This window comes from Geotrypetes seraphini, chromosome 18, assembly GCF_902459505.1.
Source record: "Geotrypetes seraphini chromosome 18, aGeoSer1.1, whole genome shotgun sequence".
Classification (NCBI taxonomy): Eukaryota; Metazoa; Chordata; class Amphibia; order Gymnophiona; family Dermophiidae; genus Geotrypetes; species Geotrypetes seraphini.
The window spans coordinates 3,349,774-3,368,057 of NC_047101.1; the positions used below are offsets into that span (position 1 = coordinate 3,349,774).

The following is an 18,284-nucleotide window of genomic DNA, read 5'->3' on the forward strand; positions in this document are numbered from 1 at the left end:
CATCAATGGATCAGCTCCCCCCTCTGGAGGGAGTGTGTGGAGCCTCCTAACTGGGCTTGGCTTCTTTTACAGTTCAGCCCTTTTTTAGGATTTAGATCGAGGCACCTCCTGCTTAATTGGGGCAGCTCCATTTAGAAACATAGAAGATGACGGCAGAAAAGGGCTACAGCCCATCAAGTCTGCCCACTCTGCTTACCCACCCCCTGTCTATGCCCTAATGACCCAATTTCCTTATCTTGACCCTCGTAGGGATCCCACATGGGAATCCCATTTATTCTTAAAGTCTGGCACGCTGTCTGCCTCGATCACCTGCACTGGAAGCTTGTTCCAATGATCAACCACTCTCTCTGTGAAGAAATACTTTCTGGTGTCGCCATGAAATTTTCCGCCTCTGAGTTTGAGCGGGTGCCTTGTGCCTTTTAAGCTCAGCTCCATTTGTGGAGTGGGGTGCTTTCAGCCAGTTTCATGGTTCCTTTCATGGATCTTCTCAATCTCTGCACTTAGAAAACTTAGGTACGTTAGATAGATTGTGAGCCCACCGGGACAGAGAGGGAAAATGCTTGAGTACCTGATTGTAAAAACCGCTTAGATAACCTTGATAGGCGGTATATAAAATCCTAATAAATAAAACTAGAAAACAGGGCAGCATCATTTCTGAATGCAGAATGGGACATCTTCGACCTGTTTGGCTAGTCTCCATCAATGAATATAGAGCTCTGTTCCAGTTGCATCGATGCCTTGCTGGAATGTGGAGCACAGCTCCCAGCTGCATCTGTACCACAGTTCCATTTCTGGATATGCAGCGCAGCCCCAACTGTATGGACTCAGACTCCATCTTGGAATGTGGAGCATGTCTTCATCTACCAGGTTGCCATCTGCTCCCGGTCTTGGCACTACTCCATCTCTGGATGTAGAGCACAGCTTTGGCAGCCTGTTTTGGCTATGCTCCATCTCTGGGATATAGAACTCTGCTCCATTTGGGTGCTTGGCACAGCACCATCTCTGGATGTAGAGTGCGGCTCCTCTTGCTTGCCTGGTGCAGTTTTCTCGCTAGAGGGTACTATATGGCGAAGCTTCATCTTGGGATAATGCGCACTGATTCATCGATGCAGGCTGGGTACGCCTCCAAGTTGGAGAACAGCTTAGATTCGGGCAGTCTGCTACGTAGTTTCAGCACTGTACACAACTACATCGCATAACCTATGGTAAGATTTGTCTATGCAGGACATCCTCTTTGGTTGTCAAATGCGTCTCCATCTGGGGAGGTGGTTTTGCATTTACCCTGATTGGTAATGGGTTTTTCACTTAACAATGCCACCCGTCGATGATATTCAAAACTTGAAGGCGGCGCTTCATTTGCGAATCTGTGTGTTCTGGTGTCCAGGGTTCAATTACTTGTACTTGACACCAATCTTGAGTTGCAGTACTCTCTCTTGTATTTCATGTACCTTTTTTCACTCTTTTGGGATGGGGAACTACAGATTTTAGTATCACTTAGTTCTGGGTACTGGTCTCTCTCACCCTAGTATAGACTGCTTTGCTATATCCAACTTGCCTGGATTCATCTGCTGGTGATGAGGAAAGAAACATCCATGTATCATACCTGATAATGTTTGTTCTTTTAGTCACAACAGATGACTCCAGAACCCTGCCCTTTATTACTTTTGTTTTACTTGTGCTCCATAGGAATTAGCCCTGTGGATGGCCTCTATGTGGGTTCAACACCTTTTGAAGAGAGTTCTGTGCCAATAGGTCTGTTGGATTGATCCAACTGCTTTGGCACGAGGAATACTGAATTATCAGTGAACATACCATTGTATATATGACAGCTCAGCTATCACCACCTTATTGTTAGATGGACACAACCCATGTGTCTGGATTCATCTGCTGTGACTAAAGGAACAAACATCATCAGGTATGATAGCGTAATGTTTCTTTATTACTTCACCCATAATGCCCACTTCAATGAGCATCGCCAGAAGGGTTTTATGGTTCACGAAGTCAAAGGAAGCTAACACATCCAGTTGTATTACAAAGACTTGATCCTTCTCTAGTAATTCAGTCCATTCTCGTTATTCGTGCATTCACAATATGCAATTTCACCTATCCAATAGTCTCCATTTTGCGTTGCTGTGTTTGTATTTGCGGTCTGGTGCTTAAACCCAGCTTTTTTGCTTTCACTTTCATCTCATGATCAGGCTTTGTTGCCAGATATGGCCCCCAAGCGTCTGGAGAGTGAATACAGGTACTTTGAAGTGCTGTTCCATGCAGGACCCTAACTCTGTTTTCCCAATAGAATCCACTATTCACTTTCTGCAGCGAAGCATTTTCTGCTGGAACCTAACCTCTCCCTCCCCATAAACTCAACGCTGTTAGTCACGACTTTGCGATTTGGAATCTGTACTTTCGTGAATAACGAGAATGGACTAAGTACAATTGTAAATATAATTGACAGTGAAAATTTAAGTACTAGGTTGTGTTATGTATTCTGCATAAAAATGAAACCTTTCTAGAAGCATTAGTTGTGCTATTTGAACCGTGCTCAATATGTTAACCATGATTGTGAAATAGAGGGCCAGATTCAGTAAATGGTGCTCAAATTCAGACTCTGGGAAAGGTTTGTGCCGAGTGCTAGCATATAAAAGGTGCTCTGGATTGAGCGCCCTTTATAGGGTAGCACCTTGGGCTTGAGGACTTATTGCCATTTAAAACTTGATGGAAATCCTGGCATTTAAGTTGGGTTTGTAACCCCAGTATTCAATAATTGGAATGTCCCTCCTGTGGCCTTGCCCCCTTTCTATTATGTGCAAGACACTGTGGGTGAATAGTGGATAATGGGACAGTGTCATGAAATCTGCTTAATTCAAGACTAAATTTCCTCTAAATTTGTTTTTATTATTTCAATAAAGATGTTTGTATGAATTAATAGATGTGATATTTGCCTAAACACCAGTGAGTGATGCATGCTTTTGGTAGATTTTTAATTCTAGAGTTTTTCTTTTAAATTAGTTTTTTGCTTCATTGAAAGTGTCATTGTGTTCGGACAGACAGGCAGCAATTGGCAAAGCAATGAGCATGCTGTGCATTTTTATTTTCTAAATTGCCAACTAGAGGATGTATATGTACAAGAGTCCCAGTTCTCACTGTAATGTCATTAGAGAATATGGTACTATTATGGGCACTGTTAAGTCTTTAAAGATGTTTACCTTTGTTTGCCTGTATGAATGCCAACTTGGAGCCACTAACAGATAAAATCCGTTGATAACATCAGTTTTAAGGCTTTGTTTCAAGGGGTGCATATTGAACGCATGCAGCCAAATGATTTCCTAGAAAGTAATGACTACTAGCACTTAAAGAGTTTCATAGTGGCATTGCTTTTTGTATATCGTTCCCAAGTTCCACTCTTTCTTCAGGGGGGAGGGGGGGACAGAATACACCATTCTGACTGACTTTATCTGATAAAGCCCGTGACCATTCCAGAGGCCTTTTGGGAAGTGGCTTTACCACCTGTGCAGTATCTGTTGGGACAAGATCAGTCTTCTCTTTCGTGGAGCATTATGAAGAAATTTTTTCCTTCCACACATCTTGGTATTTTTCTTCTTGCAACTGCATTTTTCTTTTCCAGTTCTTGCATAATGTATACAAATACAAATGTCAATTTCTATTCTTCACATTAACCAACATGGGCCTATGTGGGGGAAAAAGGATCTTAGCCTTTTTTTCTGTTTGTGCTGTTTGCTTTTCCTCGGCAGAGCCAGCCTGCCTTTCTCTACGTTTGATATTGTACCTTTATTAAAAACTGATCATTTTCAGGATGTACAAATAATGAGAAACCATTAAGCTAGACCAGGGGTAGGCAATTCTGGATCTTGAGAGCCATAGGCAGATCAGGTTTTCAAGATATCCACAATGAATATGTATGAGAAGGATTTGCATCTCAAAGAGACAGTGTATACAAATCTATCTCGTGCATATTTATTGTGGATATCCTGAAAACCAGACCTGCCTGTGGCTCTCAGGAATTACCTACCCCTGAGCTAGACTAACAGATTTCTTAAATGTTTTTAATTTATTCTGGGACTTCTTATAATCAATTTCTATTCTTACATCTCATGTAAAGGAATTCCATATCAGGGCAGTTTAGATCCAAAATTCTTAACACACTCGGATGTTTCAATAGGAATATGGAGGCCATTACTAGAGAATGACATGGAGACAAAATTACCGTATTTTCGCGGATATAACGCGCACCATTGTAAAACGCGCACAGGGGTATAGCGCGCAGAAATCACGATGATATGTACAAAAACTTTTCTATACCGCGCTCAGGCATATAACGCGCATGCTGCCCGACTCTCCTCTGGCCACCCCGACTCTCCTTTCGCTCTCCCCGACTCTCCTCTGGCCACCCCGATTCTCCTTTCGCCCTCCCCGACTCTCCTCTGGTTGCCCCGACTCACCCTGACTTTCGGTGCACTGCCCCGCCTCTCCGTGCCTGTCCCCCTTGAAGTCCTGTCCCCCCTTGAAGGTCTGCCTGTCCCCCCTTGAAGGTCTGCCTGTCCCCCCTTGAAGTCCTGTCCCCATCCTGAAAGCCTGATGCCCCCCCTCGACGTCCGATTCTTCTCCCCCCTCGGCAGGACCACTCGCACCCCCACCCCGAAGGACCGCCGACTCCACGACAATATTGGGCCAGGAGGGAGCCCAAATCCTCCTGGCCACGGCGACCCCCTAACCCCACCCCGCACTACATTACGGGCAGGAGGGATCCCAGGCCCTCCTGCCCTCGACGCAAACCCCCTCCCCCCAACGACCGCCCCCCCCCCAAGAACCTCCGCCCGTCCCCCAGCCGACCCGCGACCCCCCTGGCCGACCCCCACGACACCCCCACCCGCCTTCCCCGTACTTTGTGTAGTTGGGCCAGAAGGGAGCCCAAACCCTCCTGGCCACGGCGACCCCCTAACCCCACCCCGCACTACATTACGGGCAGGAGGGATCCCAGGCCCTCCTGCCCTCGACGCAAACCCCCCTCCCTCCAACGACCGCCCCCCCCCAAGAACCTCCGACCGACCCGCGACCCCCCTGGCCGACCCCCCCACCCCCTTCCCCGTACCTTTGGAAGTTGGCCGGACAGACGGGAGCCAAACCCGCCTGTCCGGCAGGCAGCCAACGAAGGAATGAGGCCGGATTGGCCCATCCGTCCTAAAGCTCCGCCTACTGGTGGGGCCTAAGGCGCGTGGGCCAATCAGAATAGGCCCTGGAGCCTTAGGTCCCACCTGGGGGCGCGGCCTGAGGCACATGGGCCAAACCCGACCATGTGTCTCAGGCCGCGCCCCCAGGTGGGACCTAAGGCTCCAGGGCCTATTCTGATTGGCCCACGCGCCTTAGGCCCCACCAGTAGGCGGAGCTTTAGGACGGATGGGCCAATCCGGCCTCATTCCTTCGTTGGCTGCCTGCCGGACAGGCGGGTTTGGCTCCCGTCTGTCCGGCCAACTTCCAAAGGTACGGGGAAGGGGGGTGGGGGGGTCGGCCAGGGGGGTCGCGGGTCGGTCGGAGGTTCTTGGGGGGGGGGCGGTCATTGGAGGGGGGGGGGTTTGCGTCGAGGGCAGGAGGGCCTGGGATCCCTCCTGCCCGTAATGTAGTGCGGGGTGGGGTTAGGGGGTCGCCGTGGCCAGGAGGGTTTGGGCTCCCTTCTGGCCCAACTACACAAAGTACGGGGAAGGCGGGTGGGGGTGTCGTGGGGGTCGGCCAGGGGGGTCGCGGGTCGGCTGGGGGACGGGCGGAGGTTCTTGGGGGGGGGCGGTCGTTGGGGGGAGGGGGTTTGCGTCGAGGGCAGGAGGGCCTGGGATCCCTCCTGCCCGTAATGTAGTGCGGGGTGGGGTTAGGGGGTCGCCGTGGCCAGGAGGGTTTGGGCTCCCTCCTGGCCCGATATTGTTGGGGAGTCGGCGGTCCTTCGGGGTGAGGGTGCGAGCGGTCCTGCCGGGGGGGGGGGGATGTATCGTACGTCGGGGAGTCGGCCGGGCAAGAGGGCTTGGGCTCCCTCTTGCTCCGATCGTGGATGCGGGTGCGGGTGGGAGCGCGTGCGAGCGGTCGTTCGGGGTGGGGGTGCGAGCGGTCCTGCTGGGGGGGTGAATCGGGCGTCGGGCGGGGTGGGAACTATGTTTAAAAACTTTTGTATACCGCGCTCAGGCATATAACGCGCGAGGGGTATGCGCGGTACGTAAAATCACGTATAACGCGCGCGTTATATCCGCGAAAATACGGTAGTCCCCATCCCCACAAACCATCTGATCCTATTCACACAAACCTCAAATAGTTTTATACTGAACTTATTAAAGTATAAAAATAAACAATATTCTATACAATTGTCATTTTATAAATCACAAATAGAGTAAGGATCAACAAAAACCCTGTCTCTCCTCTCCTCCCCCTCATAAATATCCCCTCCACTATCGGGAACTGAAGTCAAAGTACTACAGAATGCTACATAGAAAAATCAAGCTGACGGAATACTTCAGTCACGTGTGGCAGGAATAGTGTTAGGGGAGTGCAACTAAAGCATCTTACCCCCTAGTCAGAGAGAGCCCTAAGCCAGCTGGAAGCTAAAGAAGTACAGTCTGGGCTTAGAACTCCCCAGTTATGTCTAACACAAAATAGAAAAAAAAAAGTCTACCTTTTGTTGTCTGGTCATTTTATTCTTTACATCACATTGGTCTCAGATTCTGGTTTCTGTTTCCATCTGTCTACTCTTAACTCACTTGCAAGGAAGGGTCTCCTGACCATTTGACATGTCTTCTTTCTCCATGTTTACCATTCATCTTCCATCTCTGTATATGTTTCTTCCCCCATGTTCAGCAAGCATTTCCCTTCTCTGTCTCCTATACTTCCCTTTATGGTGTTTCCCCTGTGCTCATCTCCCTGCCTTCATCTCCCTCTTCTATGATCCCTCTCCTCTTATGTACAGTATCACTCTTCTATATCCCTATGCCCCACCTGCCAGCATCTTCCTTCTCAGTTCTTATTCTCCCCCTTGTCTAGCCATTTTCTCTCTTGTCCTTATACCCTCCCATGTCTAGCATTACCCATCTGTGTCCATATATGACATCAATGCAGATGCTAAATTATAAACTCCTATACGTTTGCCAAAAGGTGCTTAAAAAGATACAAAAAAGAAGGCAAATGATGTCAGTAAGGACTCTATGAGTGTGTCTATCAGCTAATCACTACTAACAAACCAAACCACACAAATACCAAATGTCAATTGAGGAGTAGGGACGCTCTCAGTGTGAGGTTATTAGCGACGGGAGAACAAACTCCAGCGCTTCCACTACAAAGACGGAGGTGAATCACCCCGCCTGCACACCATCATCGGGCGTCCCTAGTGTGCAAAATCAACTGTGCAGAATTAATAACAATAAATAAGTCACAAACAGTGAACTAGTGAGAGAGTGAATCACACTGAAAACCCACTCATAGAGTCCTTACTGACATCTTTTGCCTTCTTTTTTGTATCTTTTTAATCAATGCAGATGCAGCATTCCCCTTTTGTCCCTGTTCCTATGCTCCCATCCATACCCACCATCTTCCCTCTTTATATATCTCTGTGTCCAGCATCTCTCTTCTTACTCCCTTAACACCAATGTCTCTCACTTTCATCCCTTCCTCCGCTATATTCAGTATTTCACTCACTCTTCCTTCGTCCCCTTGGTTCAGCTTTTCTCTTTCACTTTCCTCCTTTCTCTTCCTCCGTGCAGGTCCTGTTCTCCTCTTCACTCTAGCCCCGTTTTTCATGGGTCCAACACCTCTATCCCCTCCCTTTAGTGCCCAGGTGAGGGTCTGGCACCTCTCCCGTACCTCCAGCTCCACTCCACCCACCACATGGGCCCAGCACCTGTTTTCCTTCCTCCAATCCCCAGGCCAGATCCAGCAACTGTCTCCCTTCCCTTCAGCTGGTCCTCATCAGCAACCAAAGCAACTCCCTCTCCCATTCGTGGATGCAGCAACAGTCCTCTCTGTGCAAGTCCAGCAGCCCCCTCCCTCCTCTCGCGGGTCCAACAGTCCCCCACCTAATTGCCAGCAGCAAAAAACCAACAACAAAGCCATAACTCTCCTGACTGGGTCAGCCCCTATGCCTCTCCCAGGGTGGGCCTACCAGCCTATTAGACACTTCATGCACTTAGAGCTGCTCCGACCAGAACCTTCTTGCCACAGAGTCTCAACTTTCAGCCTGCAGGTAGGGTCCAGTGAGGGTTTTTTGAGGAGTGGTGTAACAATGGCATGTTTGAAGGCATCGGGCACAGTTGCGGTGGAAAGTGATAGGCGGATATGGCAGATAGAGGGGACAATAGGAGAGAATGGTAAGTAGATGAGTAGGGATGGAATCAAGAGGAACAGATGGCATCTTTGGAGGAGGAAAGAAAATGTGTCGTCCTCAATTTCAGGAAATGAAGATAAAGTGACAAAGGGATGATGAGGAGGTGTTGGTAGTGTGGGCTGGGGGAGGTGGTTCAGTTGAGAACTTAAGGTTAACTTTGTGAACCTTGTTGTAGAAGTAGTTAGCCATAGTCCTGGGTGGAGAGTGATGGAAGAGTTGGAGGTGGGGGGGACACCTTGAGTAAGGAATTTAGCATGGCAAAGAGGCGTGAGAGTTGGAGCTGAGTCAGGTGTGTGTAGTAATCTTGTTTTACAAGTGAGAGCGGTTTGGAAGGAGGTCAGGAGGAATTTGAAATGAAGTCAGCATGAGTACAGGATTTGAGTTGCGTTCCTGTGCCAGGACTGCTAAAGTAGTAGATTTTAGAGTATAGCCAGGGCTCGGGTTTGGAGTGCCTTAAAGAGTATGGGATAGGGGGAACGAGGATATTTAGAACAGAGTGGTGTTATAGGAGGAGGAGGCCACATTTAAACTCATGTGTAGGATAGTAGTAGATATGAGGAATGAAAACGGTGGAGAGTGCTGAGGTCAATGGCCTGAAGATTCCTAAATGTACAGGAGGAGATCAGCTGGGACTGAGGGGGAGAGTGATAGATTGTGAAGGTTATCAGATCAAAAGGAAAGGACTGCCATGAGGAAATTAGTGATGGAGCAGTCATTAAATCTGCTGTCTATCAAATGTGCATTTGAGTAGATTAAAACCAGTGCTGTCTCCATATGATTTTCATCTTGTAGTTGAATGTTGTGTTGCAGAGGTTGGATTATTGTATTGCACTGTTTTTTTGCCAGGTACTAGTGACCTGGATTGGCCATCTTGAAGACGGGCTACTGGGCTAGATGGACCATTAGTGTTTCAGAACATTGCATCGCCTTTAATCTTTGGTGGCAGTAAATTTGAGCATGTGACAACTTTTTCTTTGCAAATTGCATTAGCTTCCTTTTTAAATTTCCATTAAGTGTTTAAGGTGCTATTATTGATTTTTTTTTCAAGCAGTCCACCGAGAGACAGGAAAAGACTTGGACTTCCCCTGGGTGTCTGAAGAAGTACCTGAGTTCCTCTTGGAGAAGGGGTTCCTTAGTGTTCTCTCCCTTCCCCATGAAAGAGCTAGCCCCAGAGGAGCTCACCACCTTGATTTTATGTAGGAGATGGTTGTCGATCCCATTTGATTTAGAGACTGAGAAGCCTAGAGTTGAGATATTGGCATTCTTTCAAAAAAGAAACCCTGTGACAGTGCCTGTGCAGATGAAACAATGGAGTCACCCTACTCTTTGTGTAGGAGGTGCACCAGAGTCAGCAGGCATTAGCTTAGCTGATGAGATTTCTAGGCCACATGGTCTAGGCCACATGGCCACATGGTCCCACTGTCCCATGGCACATCTCAGTTTAAGACTGGACCCAGGGAAACTGCAGAGAGGTAACCATTCTTACACCTGCTGTGAAGTATTCTGTGTCTCTTATTTCAAATTAGCCTCTAAGGGACTATATTACCAATCCCTCAGCCCCCACGCTGCACTGCATATTTCATCCAGCTCGAAATGGGGAGTATAATGGTCTTTTCAAGAAAGACAATACCAAACAATCTCCTTGAGCTACAAGCTATTTGAAATGCTCTAAAGGATTTTGGAGATTAGTTAGCGCACACAATTATCCTGATTCAAATGGACAACCAGGTTACAATTAATTATGTTAGCAAGCATGTAGGTGCACAGGATTGTATCTCCTGTGTCGGGAAGCAGTCTGTGGAAATAGGTCATCTCCTATAGGAAGATCGTCTGAGCTACTGTTGGGGAAAGTAACAAGTTTGGAGGGGGCAGATACTTAAGGCTCAATGCCAGCTAGCAATGCCCTGCTGCTGCTTATGCCAATTTGCTGCCCTGGGAGAGGGAGGTAATGGAAGAAAACAGCTTGCGGGTGATGAAAATGTGATAGAGACAATGGAAGGGGAGAGAGATGCTGGAGATCATGGGGAGGAGACTTCTTATGGGGGAGCAATTTTCTGTGGCCCTCTAGGGATAGTGCTAACACTTATGTAGCCCTCTGTAAAAAAGTTGCCCACCCCAAATGTAGAGGGTAAGTTCATCTCTGCTCAACTGTTTGTTTGCTTTGAGAGATTTCCTTTACTGAAACATCCCATGTGCTCTGCAATGCCATGGGATCTAAATGTTGTCTTTATCCAGCCGATGAGCCACTTGATACCTGTCATCTGAGGTACTTGACCTGGAAGGTCTTGTTTTTGGTGGCATTCCCTTCAGCCAGCAGAGTTAGTGAGATTCAGCCCTTTATAATATTAGTGGTTTTGAGCACTCTTCCCAAGTTTTTTCATATGGTGGTATTAGAATTTCATCTTAAACGGTCAATTCAGCCTGTTTTTTCCCAAAGCACCTTGCCCATCAAGATGAAAGCACATTGCACACTTTAGATTTGACCCTGTATCTGGCATGGGCCAAATGCCTTAGAAAATCCACCCAGTTTTTTTGTTTTTCTACACCAACAGGATGGAGGGCTCTTTGCTAGTTGGCTTGCAGACTTTATGAGCTTTACTTTATGCCCAGGCTGGGCTGATTCTAAAGGGTCATCTGTCGGTGTCGGAACCATGACTGTGTTGGTAGCATATCTTAGATCAGCCTCCATTGAGGAGATATGCAGGGCTGCAATGTGGATCTCAATATGTACAATCGCCTTTTGCTGTTATCTAGAACAGGGCTCTTGTCTCAGCAGTCAGTTTGGTTATAGTCCTTCAGAATGTATTTATTATTATTATTTATTTATTTTTTTAGAAACATGAGGGCAGATAAAGGCCAAATGGCCTATCTAGTTTGTCCATCCACAGTAACTATCGTCTCTTTCTCTCTAACTTTCCCCTAGGGATAATTTACTTGAACTATTGCAGACCTCAATTCCCATTAGCCAGAATTGCTGCATCCTGCTTGTCTTTGGAGAAAGCAAAGTTACCTTTAGAAGGTGTTTCTGTGGACAGCAGGATGCATATTCTGACAGCCCCACCCTCCTGTCCTTTGAGTTGCATTCTAGCAGCTATTAGTTTTAGACTAATCTGGTCCCATGCAGCAACAGTGAGCAAGAAGGCATGTACAAGTGTGGTGAGCCCTTCTAAAAGGCTTCAGGAATGGTCACTGGGGAGCAATTCCCGTGTTGGGCTTTATTGGATATCACTTATCGGTCAGAATATGCATTTTGCTGTCCTCTGAAACATCTGCTAGAGGTGAGTACTTCACTTTCTTGTATTGTTGTGTGCTTTGCTGAAAGGAGTCAGGTACTTTAATTTTCTGGTAGGGGCCTTCTACTTTGAGGCAAGTCTAAATGGCTCTTGACCTATTTTAACAAGTTTCATCTGGGTTTCCTAGGTTTGGTTTTGCTGTTTTCCCTCCAGTTTTGCAGAGTCTTGTACTTGTGCTGCAGCACCTTTTTACCCTGGAATGGATTGAAATCTATCACAAGAGCACTTAGAAATAAGCATGCTAGATGCACACAGAAATGAACCTAGCCACAAAGCTTTGTGGACCTGTTCTGTGCTCTTGTAAATGTGGCACCAGAAAAGCTTTTTGATAGAGTTCATATGTACATGAATAAGTCTATATTTAAGGAGTTAGAGAATTGATATTTAGTTCAATTTTAATTTAAATATGCTTAACAGATGCTCCTGAGGTAAAACCAAGTTTATATACTTGAGCTATGTAACTATCAGTTTTATAATTCTTCAAAAGACTTTATTTGGAAAGATTTTGTTAATGGAAATCTTGTCCAATAGTGCTAAATTTGTATCCCAAACTATTTGATATTCAGACATGGACTCTGCTGATCTTTAATTCTGCTAGAAATAAGCCCTGCATGCAAATTTTAAGGTGACTAAATGCCTTCTACCTCTTCCTTACTGAAGATTTCAATTCTTAGCTAAAACTATTTTGGGGGGGAAAAGGGCAGCTGGTTTTACAAGAGCTTGCTTCTATAAGCAGTTTCTCTTAAAAAAAAAATTGATAGTCAAATATTACTATTGCTATCCTGGTTCTGAGGCAGTGTCATGGAAGTGGCTTAACATGCTATAGTCAAAATTGTAGTTTCTACTTTTTTAACTTCTTGACTAATTTTTAAAATGAACAAATGTAGTGCTTGGTGGAAGAAGGATGGCATTTGGCTACCCTGCTCTTTCTCTAATGCCTCGGTGTTGCCTGTCTGCGCCGGCCATTGTTGCAATGTATGCAATACTGTTTGATGCACTGCCACCCTCTATTGTTTGTTCAGTGTTTAGAATCTCCAGTGGGGAAGAGGAAAAGAAGCATGACTGTTAGTCCTTCTCAGGACCCATCTTTCTCAGGATTAAACCAGGTCTGAAACTTTTTTTCCAACCTCCACCCCCAACTTCATGTGTGCTTTTTTTCCTTCTAGCCTGAGGATATAGGCTATACTCAAGCACCTCTTATGTTGGCATTATTCAGACATACTTGGCAAACATGTGACATTACAAAGATGTTCCATGCAGCTTTTTTGCTTTATCCAGAAAAAACTTCAGATGTAGTGAAAAGCACGTTCACCTGAAACTCAAATGAGGAAACCATAACTTTAGTCTAATTTTACATGTGTGCTACATGTATTACACCTTTTTTAGAAAGGCTCTCTTCCCAAGGCTGTGATTATCAACAAATTTGAGGCTCTTTCTCCAGTTCCAGTATTTTGAAGCATGATATTAGACTGGCTATGTTTCTGTTAAAAAATCTTGTCATATGAGATTTTTATAGTGAATATTAGAGCAAGTCAGTTATTATATGCATTGGTATTAATTGTAAAACTATAAAAATCTGTACATTATGTTCTGTTGATGTAGGACTCTTGAGTGCTTCTAAAAGAAATAACCCTACTTGCATGTTAAGTTATTATATTGGTTTCATAATATAAGTTTAACGTAACATACAGGTGTGTGTTGCATAGATCTCCAAGAATAAACAAATTACAATGGAGAGTAGTTGATCAGCAAATTATTGCATTGCTTGATGTAAAACCAAAAATAAACCTTGCAAAAAAAAAAAAAAAAACCCAAGACAAAACACTTGCTGTTCTGTTTCATACAGTACTGGCCGTTGTGTGTAATCTTTGAAGTGTCCTTGACATGTCTTGTTTACACCTAACACAACCCCCATAGAAACATGACAACAGATAAAGGCCAAATGCCTATCTACAGCATCCACTATCCCCTCTCCATCAATACATCCTTTCCTGCTGGTTATTTCTCTCTCCCTATGAATGCATGTATCATTCTAGCTTTCACTGTCTCTTCAACCTGTTTGGCCACCTTTTAGATCTTAGAAACATGGTGGCAGATAAAGGCTAAGTGGCCCATTTAGTCTGCCCTTCCGCAGTAACCATTATCTCTTTCTCTCACTCTCTGAGAGATCCCACGCGCCTATTCCAGGCCCTTTTGAATTCAGACAGTCTGTCTCCACCTCTTCCAGGACACTGTTCCACGCATCTACCACCCTTTCTGTAAAAAAAGTGGTAGAGAAGCTTCCGCCCATAGACTCATTCAACTGCAGGTAGACTCCGGCGTCTTGAGCAAGTTCTCTAAACTTAAGACGTGCCGCAAAGGTAAGAGGGAGGGAGATGCTCGGACTGTGTGAGAGGTGCTGAAGGGCGGTGAGGTGGCGAGAGGGAAGGGTGGTGGTGGAAAGGAACGGACGCTGAAAGGAGAGTAGGGAGAAGACGTGGAAGAGAAACGGGGAAGACAGAGGGAAGAAGACAGATGCCAGACTATGTGGGGAGAGGAGGGAAGAAGATGGGTGCCAGACCAATGGGGGGGGGGGGGTGAAGAGAGAGGCACAGTAACAGAGCAAATGGAAGACGCAGAGAGAGAGGATGGAAGGAATTGAATAAGATGATGAAAACAGAAACCAGACAACAAAGGTAGAAAAAAAATTTCTTTTTTTTTTTTTTTTTTGCTTTAGGATAAAGTAGTATATTAGTTGATAAAAATGTATAAACAAAGCCCTGCCAGCTGAACATCTTTCTCTAGTTCAGCAGCCAGAACTTTGATTTATAAGGAAGGAATAAGCTAAATATTGCAGTACTGAGGCTTGTATGGATTCTGCGGGGATAGTAGGGGTGGGGACGGGCCAGTGGTCACAATTTTTTCCCCCGTGTCATTCTCTAGCTTATACCTCCTTACCTGAGATGGTGGTAAAGCTGTGTACAAACTAAATGGAAAATCATCTTTATTAAAAGTCTCTAGTAGAATGCATTTCTTTTCCGTACAAAATTTTAAACATTCACTTGCAGTAATCATATATTTGCAAATTTGTCTCCTCCCTAAATTAAACACTTCTAATGTTTTAGAAAGGATGCTATGAAATCTTGCAGTTGAGCTATAAATAGTTCCCAGATAGGCAAAAAGTGCCTTATCAACCCCCCCCCAAAAAAAAAAAAAAATAGTCTTTCCATAGGCCATGTATCTGATTTTCCCTTAAAATAGCAAGGGTAACTCTTTGTTTTGCATCCGATTAATTAGTGTACATTTTTTTTCTATTAAACAGGCTTTATGAACCAAAAGGTTCTGTCCAAGTGATCTAGCTCCAGGTCATCTGTGATATCTAAGCTGTACCACTTATCCCAGCATATGTTCAGTTGTACCCAGAGTCCTGCCAAGAATTGCTTAATTGTAGGGCATCTTGAACAACTGAGAAAACGTACCTTCCATATTTGAGTATTTAAGGCACTTTCTGAAATCCCCAGCCATACCTGTGTGTGTGTCTAGGATGCATACGTACTGTGCAGTATTTTCTAGTGTACCTCTCTAAACTACACACTTTCCACTAATATCTTGGCCTTATTAGGCTGCCTTGAAATTTTACCTCCGAGTATTCCTTGTTTTGTTACCTGTGTCCATTTAGTATCACTTTCTAGAATGCAATGAGCTGATACTGATGCATGTATACTCTCTAGTAGTGCCCTTTTATCCCTCTGTCCATCTTCCCTTGGGACCACATTTTGAGGTCACTCTTATTCCGTCTCTTAATACCCCTCTACTAATGGCAAATCTTTATATAGTTGTACCTTTCCATTATGTTTATTTTGTAAAACTCAAATGTAAATATCTTCTGAGCACCCATCTATCATGTGCTATATTCGCAAAATAATTTTTCCACCCATGAAAACCCATGCTTTTATCTCAAGGCATAAAGGAAGTCTAAAGAAGCTCCACAAATCTACCCTAAAAATTACTCAAGTTGTTTAAATCCAAGAGCAAATCATTCATCTCAATCTAATAGTCATAGCATAAAGCAGGATCTGTGTACTCATGAGCACATTTTATGCTGTTGTTTGGATTAAAGATGTCTGAAACGTTTATGTATGGAGTTCATTGTATTCCAAAAGGAGGATGCAGTGCAGTAAAACACTGCCTGGTTTATGAAGCCTGCTATAATGAAAGGAGGAAAAATGCAAACAAGAAGTCGCTGAGAGAGCATAAGACTTCTGGGAGTGTATACAGAACAACAGAAGCAGAGGATGAAGTGTCTGTAGACAAAACTTCATGAACAAGGGTCATTGCCAGTTCATTATAAGACAAACAGGAGTACGTGTGAAAATTTAACATTTTGGACAGATCAAAGGTGACAAATGAGCAAGTGTGGAGTACCTGAATAATGTACTAGTTTAAATGAAAGAGGAGGGCATAAAAAAAAATCTAGCAAAGTATAAACTATTCTAATCTTTTGCAGCAAAAAACCCTGCTTCTCATCAAAGCAGCAATCGGTGGTTCTCCCTCGTCACCCTGTACTATCCGGTCTGCTCCTTACACTCCACATATGAATGTTTATACATACTGTTGTCTTTTGATCACAGCTCAAATATATATATGCTACTCTTTTGTGTTGATCCTTGCCCTATGGAATGCCCCAGATTTACACAAGGAGCTTTCCTATCTCAGATTGAGCTAAAAAAATTCTTTCAGATCTTTGTACCCAACATCTAATCCATCAGTCTGGTCACTGCGCAGACACTTTACTAACAATCTATTTATTCCTCCCTACCTGATTTCTTTCCACTACAATTGGTGTGTTTTGAATTATAGATTGTAAACTGCTTTGAGCATCCCCTCATTTAGTTACCATATATCTCGTAAACTATTAAAAAAAAAAAAAAATCGTAGTCCGGAGTGACCCCAAAATACTTAGTGATAGACTACAGTAATTGGGGGAAATAGAATTTAAAAAACAGCGTAGAGCCTTTATATTTTCTTTGAATGTTTACCTTGCTTTTAAAATTGGTCACAATTTGTTCTCCAGTCCTGAAAATGACTTCATCTTAGTCTGATTTCTGAATTCAATTAGACCAGTTTCTCTGGAATTTTAGTAACTTGCTCTATTATCAAACAGAATGAGGCTGAAGGAGTGACTAGTCCATTTTATTATGTAGCATTTAGTAGCTCTATCCTACGAGTTGTAGGTTAGTAAATAAGTTACACTTAATTGTAAACTCTTAATGTGTATATGTGTGTTAAGCAAGCTTTAGAAGGTGTAACTTATTCTGTACTGATCCTTGTTCTCATAAAATGCATCCATTTAATGGTTTGTTTTAGGACAATGAGTAAACAAGCTATTTACCTTTTGTCTGCAGAAGCAGAATTAAAAGAAGAATGATGTGTAACTTTATATGTAGTCAGATTTTGGTTAATCTTTTTTAGTAAAATCCATTTTAGAGGGTTCATAGAAAAGTTGAAAATTTTCAAAAATTGTAAATTTAGTAATTAACTACTATAACTCTTTGGAATCTTAATTTGCTGTCTGACACTTTGGCAGCAATATGCTGCTAAGTTGCACGTTTGGAATTGATTTGGTTCAGTGGGTTTCAGGACTTTTTTTTTTATATATAGGACCTAGTGAAAGAAAAACCATTACTCCCTGTTGATCATTCTCATAAAATTATATCCCACATACTTATTTTCACCTCTGCTACCTTCCTTTCTACAAACACCCACCTACCTTCTAGCAGTTATTGCTTCTGTCTAGGAAGGAAAGGGGATAGCCTTTCTGTGGTTATAGGCAAAGAAGTTTACAAATTTATATGCAGGTGCTTACTTTGTACTTGAGACAGTGGAGGATTAAGTGTCCTGCCCAGAGTCACACGGAGATACAGTGGGAGGGAACTGAACCCTGTTCCCCATGGGTCATTGAATCATTGGATGAATTTTATGAGGCTTTGAATGAATAAAGGCATTTGGATTTATCAGATGAGTTGATGGACACTTTTGTTTAGTGCACACCATTCTGATTGGGACAATTCCACTTTGGTTCTGTGCTTTTGATTTTGTGGTTTTGTTTACCTGTTTTATTTTTTGCCCCATGGTTTCAGGCCACTACACTAACCATTAGGCTTCCTTAATGTTGACCTATGGTGTCTGTATTCTCACTTGGTGCTGCATTAACAGGGAGGACTGAGAGCCAGATTCTCAAAATTTAGTTGCCTTTAACGCAGTCGCTCAACTGGTTCCAAACATTTTAGCCTGCATGCATTTTAGCGGCGGATTATCAAAATGGTTTATCACAGTCTTTAGCGAGCTTTCTAACAGTTTCTAACATTGCCATGCAAATGGGCTGTTGACTATTGAAACAAGCACTCCGGTGCTCTTTTCAATATTCACCAAGTCATTCTCCAAGGGTGGTGTTCGGCTTTTGGTGATAATCTGCAACTGGTCCCGGGGTGCCAGCACTGTTAAAAGTGCATCTTGTGGCTTGTGTTTGACTGTGGTTAATGAAAGAAAAAAAATTACATGATTCTCATAAATTATAGTCTTTAGTGGAAATGGTAAAAGCACACTTCTTGAGCATGTATATTATAGCCCCACTCGGCAGC

The 18,284-nt window shown here is 44.1% G+C and overlaps 1 protein-coding gene across 4 annotated transcripts in view; it reads left to right on the top strand.

Moving 5' to 3' along the window:
- Positions 1-18,284, top strand: part of CSNK1A1 (casein kinase 1 alpha 1) — a 108,399-nt gene that overhangs the window by 31,631 nt on the left and 58,484 nt on the right. For 3 of the 4 annotated variants that reach the window (XM_033927518.1, XM_033927519.1, XM_033927520.1), the window contains exon 5: positions 12,687-12,770. The exons of the other annotated variant lie outside the window; for it this stretch is intronic. In XM_033927518.1, the coding sequence (XP_033783409.1) occupies positions 12,687-12,770 (84 nt within the window). The remainder of the gene's footprint in view (positions 1-12,686; positions 12,771-18,284) is intronic. 4 annotated transcript variants of the gene reach the window in all.